An 8,443-nucleotide genomic window follows, 5' to 3' on the forward strand; every position below is an offset into this window, starting at 1 on the left:
CTATGTTCCGCCTCTATGTTCCGCCTCTGTGTTCCGTCTCTGTGTTCCGTCTCTATGCTCCGCCTCTATGTTCCGTCTCTATGTTCCGCCTCTATGTTCCGTCTCTGTGTTCCGCCTCTGTGTTCCGTCTCTGTGTTCCGTCTCTATGCTCCGCCTCTATGCTCCGCCTCTGTGTTCCGCCTCTGTGTTCCGTCTCTGTGTTCCGTCTCTGTGTTCCGTCTCTATGCTCCGCCTCTATGTTCTGTCTCTATGTTCTGTCTCTATGCTCCGCCTCTATGCTCCGCCTCTGTGTTCCGCCTCTGTGTTCCGTCTCTATGCTCCGCCTCTATGTTCTGTCTCTATGCTCCGCCTCTATGTTCTGTCTCTATGTTCCGCCTCTATGTTCTGTCTCTATGCTCCGCCTCTATGTTCTGTCTCTATGTTCCGCCTCTATGTTCTGTCTCTATGCTCCGCCTCTATGTTCTGTCTCTATGCTCCGCCTCTATGTTCCGCCTCTATGTTCCGCCTCTATGCTCAGCCTCTATGTTCTGTCTCTATGTTCCGCCTCTATGTTCCGCCTCTATGTTCCGCCTCTATGTTCTGTCTCTATGTTCTGTCTCTGTCTCTCTGCCTCGTGGCTCCTCTGTCCTGTCGGACCAGATCTTAGCTTTATGGCTCTTACTCTCGTTGTTCTCTCCTGACTAGATCCTTGCTTGTGTTGTATTAAAATGTCATGTGTACGTTGCTTTGGATAAAAGCATCTGCCAAATGGGAAATTGTAATTGTAAAATCATTATTTTCATATGTAGACTGAGCAGGACAGAAATGAACTGATGGGCTGTACTGCGGTCAGCTGGCTCCAACAGAGTGAGACCTCTTCACTTCTCTCCCCTCTCTGGTCGGATCTAGCAGGAGGCAGCCTCAGCTCAGCAGGGTCAAGCTAGACAGAATAAACGGTACTTCCTGTTGTCATTTTCAAAATAAAACCCCCCTTGGCGACCATAGTCACAACATCACCTATTATTGTGTCTCTTTTACAGCTGTAGTTTCACTTCGTATTTAATGTGATGATTCCATTGAGTATGTTTGATTCAATTCTGGTTGTTCTAAACATTTTTTTCAAAAGATTGGTGATGTAACCCAATGGCAAAGCATCTATGGGTAAAAAAAAACATTCAAACATGCAGTATGCTTATAAATAAGGCTTTTATTTTTGAAGGAATTTACTTCATGTACGTTTGTATGCATGAATGTATTTCAAAGTTTATTTAATCTTATTTTGAAGGATCGTATTTTGACCGGAAGTCCCGTGTTTTTTTTCTTCTTCTATCTGCCTTGACGGGCGGCTTTGCGGAAGTTCTTTCATCCTGCAGAAGAAGAAGAGGCTTCGCCCTCGTCACAACTTTCCGCCTGAATAAAACAAACCGTCGGAGGGGAAACTTCTGGACCGCGAGCCCCCAAACTCCACCGAGAGCAGCTCCTCCGCCGGCTCCGGTACCGACGGTGAGTGTTCGGTCGACGTTTTTCGGGAGGATTATCTCTTCCTCCGGGCTGGGAAAAACCCCGTGGCCTTTTTTTCTCGCTAGCTTGAATGCGGGGTGGCAGTGCGGGGGTGGCGGGGCTGTTTGCGGGAGAGACACCGCTGTATCAGCGTCAAGCAAGCTAGAACGCAAAGCATTACTTCCGTTTTCAGTTTTCAAAATAAAACCCAGTATTGACGAACTTAATGTTGTCACTTCTTTTTGAGTAGGCCTAACATAAATGAAGCATCACAGTGGAATTAAGGGGAGTATTTGTTGTGGAATCCATAGTGAAAGAAATCCAATGTAGGTGTTTTCTCTGAAATGTTGTAAACACCTGAGTACTTACGTGAATTAAAAAGTGGCTAATTTAACGCTTTTATTTTGAAAGCAGAGTCGCCCAACGTCCGGTGTTACCGAGGCTAACGGTGGCTAGCTTGACGCAGCTCACCGCTGAAGAGCTGTAATCTCCATTTTACCTCGTCAGTCTGACCGGCCTCTCCCTTTTAAACAGAAATATAAAACCCTCCGCCGGTCCCTGCCTTTATATCGCGTTATTTCGCCCGTTTTCATATTATAAATGAGTTTTTGTGTTTGCCAGTCACTAAATATTCCCGCATGACCGCGGCCCTGCGTGGGCGGGTGGTGAGCCGAGAGCTGACTGCAGGTCAGTTACTGTACTGTCAGTAAATCACCTCCGTGTCTGTCAGCAGGATGGATAATGAGTCTAATGGAGGGTGTTTACAGCTGACTGCAGGTCAGTTAGAGCAACCGTCAGTAAATCAGCTCTGAAGTCACTTTACCACCTGATACCAGTGTCTTCGTGATGGAAATTCATAGTAAACATTACTTACATGATAATATTTACTTTCTGTCAGGCTGTTTGCCTCCTGATGATCACTGGCTGGTAATCACACTTTAATAATAACTTTCTAAAGACAGTGTTTTAAAAGTGCTTTACATCCAGTAAAACACAAAGAGAGAGATGTGAAAGTACCACAGTTAAAGAAAATAAAGTTTTAACGTGTTTTAATGCTGACAGAAATATCCTGATTCAGTAATTTAATACGATCAGACATAGTAAGTCGAGTCAGACTGATGTGAGTTACAGGAGAACAGGTGAATTCATGTTTTTTCTGGAAATCAAACTGATTCTTGTATCATCTTAAACAGCGATGTCACCAGCCAAAACAAAAAGTCAAAAGAAAAGTACTTTACTTTCTCTACTTTCCCCCTTTAAAAGACCCTGTATTCACATAACTTACATCAGTTTGATACTGCCTATGGTGTGTACTATGGATTTATGTCATTAGGATTAATATTGGTAAAGCTGAACAATTAATAAACAAATCTTTGGTCCATGAATCAAAACCTGTCATCAGACTCAAACTCAGTAAATCCTGCACAGTAACATCTAGTTTTTTTTTTAACAAAATCACTTTTCTTTAAACAATTTTAAAGTTAAAAAAAATTGATGACAAGAAAAACTTTGTGATGATATGAATCACAGTTTAAATTCAATTGCAATATTCTGTCAAATAATCACAGTTATATCTTTTGTCAATATCTTAAACTGTCAATCTGTTCTGCCAGTACAAAGGAAACTAAGAGAGTTTCATCGTCTGTCTGCTGAATAAATCTGAACAGCTGAGTGGTTTTGCAGCAGCTCTCTTCGCTCAGTCAGGATGTCAGATGTGGAGAACGCAGAGGTGAAAGTAACACCTTTTTATTTTCATCGCTAAATGCGTTGCAGGTCGTAGGCAGGTGACTTTCAGCCTGGGAACCAAACAGACGCCTCCTCTCCGTTACTAATAACTGAAGTGTAATGAAGAAGTCCGACCCGCTAACTGTAGACCTGAACTGTTAGTCCAGCTGGAGCCAGTGATGCTGTTGTCATGGAAAATCCACATAATCACACTTTTGGTGTTCTTATATGAATTTAAAGTTTACATTGTGATTTGTCTGAGTGAGTTTAAAGAGCCTCGAGGCCTTGAAATCTGTTACCACCCGGATGTATAATTTCATAAATGTGAGCAAACGAGTATTGTTCTTCTCTTCTTTGCCCGTACGTGGAGTTTCCCCAAAAACAGCGACTTGACATGAGGGTTCAGGATCAATACATCCAGGATACGATGTGATCAATAAAAGTTCAGTTCAGACTGTGCAAAATTCTGTTTATTTCTGAGACACAAATCTTTCTAGCGATGCCATTGGCTGCTACAATGTAAACAATTTAAAAATGTCATTACAAAGTGACAATAATATAATTTGGATGGAGAGCTTGTGAAACTGTGATGGTCAAGAGTCTCATTAGTGATTACTACAGCAGAATAACATGGAGCTGATATCACCATTCATGTTCCTGACAGCAGAATAACATGGAGCTGATATCACCATTCATGTTCCTGACAGCAGAATAACATGGAGCTGATATCACCATTCATGTTCCTGACACAACATACAGATTGTCACATTGTTGTGATATATTGAGTTTTGATTTATCGTCCCATCACTACTGCAGGAGCTGCTCTCACTAAACTTAGATTAGGCCCATCTATATTATCACTGCAGTTAAGATGAAGAGGTGAGCCAGGTGCATGGAGAACCCCAGACCACCGGGCAGAGGAAGGTCTTCCTCCTACACCCGAACCCCAGGACTAAACCCCACGCTAACAGCTAGCTCATCCACTGCAGCATGAGCATGAACGGTTATTACAGCAGCTGTGGTTAAAACAGAAGACAGCCTCATGAAAAGATTCACTCCTCAGAAACCTCCTCAGTCTGGTCGTGAAACTTTCAGTCAGATGTGGAGACAGTCGTGTTTGAGTTTAACATCTGTCAGGAACATCATGAAGGCTCTGTGACCTCTGACCCTTGACCTCCTTACTGTCAGCTGCTTGTTGTAATGTTGGTGATCTGGGAACCGAAGTTTACTCTGCTGCTGACCTCACTGGAAGTTTCTCTGGATAAGAGTCACATAAATGACTCAAATGTAATTGCAGTAACAGTGTTGGTTTGCAGTGGAGGAGCAGCAGCATGGAGGATCATTAGTGTCTCCATTTCAATTCAGTCAACCTAATCTGTCCCTGCAGTTTTCATGGCAGGCATAAAAACAGACTTTAAAACGCAAACCACACACTGTACCTACATGTAATGACGGTGAACTTGCCAGAATCTGTAATCCCACAGCTGCAGTTGGTCTGACAATGAAAGCGGAGTGATGTTGAGAAACAGTTTACTGGCCCACTGTCTTCTGAAACTAACGATCCAGTCCAAAATCCCCTGTAGAGAAAGTGGACTGATCCTGCAGAAAGCCCCCGTGACTCCCAGTTGGCCTGTGGTCTGATCTGGGTTTGGACTCCAGTACTTCTGGCTGAGGTTTTTAAGTAGAAAAGTCTCTTTCATTTTCTCATAATGAAACGTGATTGGAAAGTTTGATAAAACAGGCTCGGCTACTAAAGTCAGTGCTCTTAATTATTTAGGCCCGATCTAGATGAGTCATCCCAGGACTCTTAGAGGCCGTCCTGCCTCGCCAAGCGCAATCAACCAAACATTATGAAATACACTGCAACGCAATAAAAGTCAACCACAGTGAAACCTCAAAGTAGAAAATATGCAGCTATTTAATTGCTTTCTTCATCTCTCCTCCATTGTGCTGCAGGGCGATGGCGAGGCCGAGCCACAGCGATCATGTCCTCCAGCAGCTCAACAACCAGCGGGAGTGGGGTTTCCTGTGCGACTGCCTCATCGCCATTGGTGATATCTACTTCAGGGCGCACAAGGCCGTCCTGGCGGCCTGCAGCTCCTACTTCAGGATGATGTTCATCAGAGACCAGCAGGGGGCGGGCCGCCTGGACCTCAGCAACATGCAGATCAGCGCCGAGTGCTTCGACCTCATTCTCCAGCTCATGTACCTCGGACGCATCGTCGTGGGAAGCTACGAGTTCGAGGAGCTGAAGGCCTCCATGGCCTACCTGCAGATGTACTACATCCCCGACTCGCTGGAGGACCTCAGGGACATCAGGAGCTCCAACCTCACCCCGTCCTCCTCGGCCTCCTCGTCTTCCTCGTCCAGCTCCACTTCCTCTACCGGCCCTGCCGGTGGGAAGATGATGTTCGGAGTCCGTATGTACGAGCAGCAGAGGCCCGCTGCGCCGGAAGCGGAGCGTTTGCCAAAAGCCGCCAACAGCGCCGCCGCGCGCCAAGCTGTTCCGGCATCCGTCACCGTCACCGTCAGCAGGCCGGCGGTGGAGGAGGTGGTGAGCGCTCCTCTGATTGTCGTGCCGCCGGTTGTCGACGGTGCAGCCGAGCAGCCGTGTGACTTAAGAAAGAGGACCGGTGGCCGGAGCGCGAATCTCAAAGACCGTCCGCGGTTCGGCCGCACCTACACCTGCGACGACTGCGGCTTTGTCTTCAGCTGCGAGAAGCTGCTGATCGAACACATCCTGACCTGCACCAACCGGAAGGCCTACCAGCCTCAGAAAGCCAACGCCGAAGGCGACAACGACTCCAGTAAAGCGGAGAGCTCCGCCTCTGAGGGCATGGAGGAGCACAGGGTCATCTGCAAAGGTGAGGAGGACTGGCCCGAGACCAAGTCGGACTCGGACCCCCCCATCAGGTCAGTGGCGGCCGGAACAGACAGTGAATCTGGGTCGACTAGGAATATCTCCATCAAGACAGAACCGGAAGAAACCATGTTTCCTGAGATAGAGGTGGTCCGGGTCGGCGAGCACAGCGCCATAGACTGTAGCACGAGGTGCGGCGACGCCACACATAAAGACTTACTGAGGGAGAAGACGGGATTGGACCGCGAGCCGGAGCCTGGCGTGTCGGCCATGGAGGACAGCAGCGAGCCTTTTGAGTGCCACGTGTCCAGCGGCGAGGATTCAGGAATACCGGCAAAACTCCGCAAGGTCAAGGAGGAGAAGCAGGAAACAGACTGCGCCCCTTGTGAACTGTGTGGTGCTTTGTTAACTGAGGAGGACAAGTCCGCCCACTACCTGTCCAACCATATGGGTCACATATGTGCGTGTGGAAGGTGCGGCCAAGTGCTGATCAAAGGTCGACAACTCCAGGAGCACGCGGAGCGCTGCGGCGAATCTCACGGCGGCGAGTCGGATTCCCACGGGGAAGACGACGCCTCCCTGCTGGAGGAGACGCAGGGGGTGGAGGAGGGCCTGCTGGAGGGGGCGGACCTAGCCTGCCCTCACTGCGGTCTGCTGTTCCAGAGCGAGAGCCTGGCGCTGGAGCACGCCTTGGCCTGCCACGACCAGGAGCTGTTCCGCCCGGTGCTGCTGGAGGAAGGCGGCGAACCGGATCACCGGCGCAAGCATTTCTGCAGCATCTGCGGCAAAGGCTTCTACCAGCGCTGCCACCTGCGGGAGCACTACACCGTCCACACCAAGGAGAAGCAGTTCACCTGCCAGACCTGCGGGAAGCAGTTCCTGCGGGAGCGGCAGCTCAGGCTGCACACCGACATGCATAAAGGCATGGCGCGCTACGTCTGCCCGGTCTGCGACCAGGGAACCTTCCTCAAACACGACCACGTCCGACACATGATCTCCCACCTGTCGGCCGGAGAAACCATCTGCCAGGTCTGCTTCCAGATCTTCCCCGGGGGAGATCAGCTGGAGAAACACATGGACGTCCACCTGTACATCTGTGGAGTCTGTGGAGAGAAGTTCCGCCTCCGGAAAGATATGAGGAGCCACTATAACTCCAAGCACACCAAGAGACTATAGGAGGCTGTTCCTGTCCTCCCTGCATTTATATCAGTTTGTTACTAAAAGAAAGCCATAAATGTGAGAACAAATGTATGCACTTGAACACCAAAAAGACAACCTTTAAATCTGCACTTTTGAAGTATATGCATAACCTAACAGGGCGTTCACACTGCGGGCGACTTGGTCGACGTGTCGCTCTATTCTGATCGATTGTGGGCGGGGCCAGGGGCTCTGCTATGTAGCGGTCTGCAGCTACACAAGCAAATTGTATTTTTGCTGCTTAGGTATTGCCTTTCATAATGTTACATCAGTTTAACGAGTTAACATAGTTATCTGGCAAGCGCTCATTAGGTAGTATTAATCGAAAATAAACATAAAAAAACCTCAATAAAATGACTCCACATCTTCCCATCGACCCAGCGGTGGATCAGCTGTTCTCCAAGCTTCGTTTCTGAGACGTTTCTTCCTGTCGTCTTTCAAATTTAAAGTTGTAGAGAACTGGGAAGCTTTGAATAGCTGGAATCAATCCATAGTATAAGTGATTATAATCAAATGACAGCCACAGCCAATGAGCTGTGTATATTGCAACGCACCATATTGGTAGGGAATGCGTGTGACATCATGGGAATACTATGAATTGTTCATGAAGCGAAATCACATCGGTAGGGAAACAAGAAAGGGATTGATCGATTGGCTGTTGACGACAGATAATAAAAAGTTCAGCCGTGGCGAGGAGCTTGTTGAGCGTCCGCACATCGTTTCCCCGGTCGATGACCTGGCGCCGACTCGGTGATGGCGTCGCTCGCAGTGTGAACGCACGTCGGTGTCGGTCAGCGTTGTGGAGGGCTGCTGTAGAGCTTTGGGTAAACATTTTCTAGCTTTGCAGTCGTGTCGATCTATAATACTAATGTCTCTGACATGGTTGACACGTCCAGTTTTTCCACGGTCTAGCTAGTGTGCACAGTCAGTGGAATGAAGTGAATTCCGCTTTCCAATTCATTCTTTGCAAGGTATTTGTTAGCACATTGATTCATACTCTTCCTCTTTATTTTAGTAACTGTAATTGCATTGATTTACATTCACCGTGTCATGATTACATGGCACATACTGTCAAAAATGGCAGATAAAATGCTCTGTGTCTGGTGCCTTTACTGTAATAGTGGTGCATACTAATGGCAGTGCGTTGTCTCTTGGTCTTTTCCTATCTTCTTCACAGTGATG

At 47.6% G+C, this 8,443-nt stretch overlaps 1 protein-coding gene across 1 annotated transcript; it reads left to right on the forward strand.

Moving 5' to 3' along the window:
- The first annotated feature begins 1,296 nt into the window (after positions 1-1,296).
- Positions 1,297-7,720, forward strand: zbtb1 (zinc finger and BTB domain containing 1). The gene is made up of 2 exons (XM_078289985.1): positions 1,297-1,482; positions 5,161-7,720. Exon 2 carries the CDS (start codon positions 5,165-5,167, stop codon positions 7,238-7,240), a length of 2,076 nt encoding a protein of 691 aa, XP_078146111.1. The 5' UTR covers positions 1,297-1,482; positions 5,161-5,164; the 3' UTR covers positions 7,241-7,720.
- Positions 7,721-8,443: the final 723 nt, after the last annotated feature.

This window comes from Centroberyx gerrardi, chromosome 18 (assembly GCF_048128805.1).
Source record: "Centroberyx gerrardi isolate f3 chromosome 18, fCenGer3.hap1.cur.20231027, whole genome shotgun sequence".
Taxonomy (NCBI): domain Eukaryota; kingdom Metazoa; phylum Chordata; class Actinopteri; order Beryciformes; family Berycidae; genus Centroberyx; species Centroberyx gerrardi.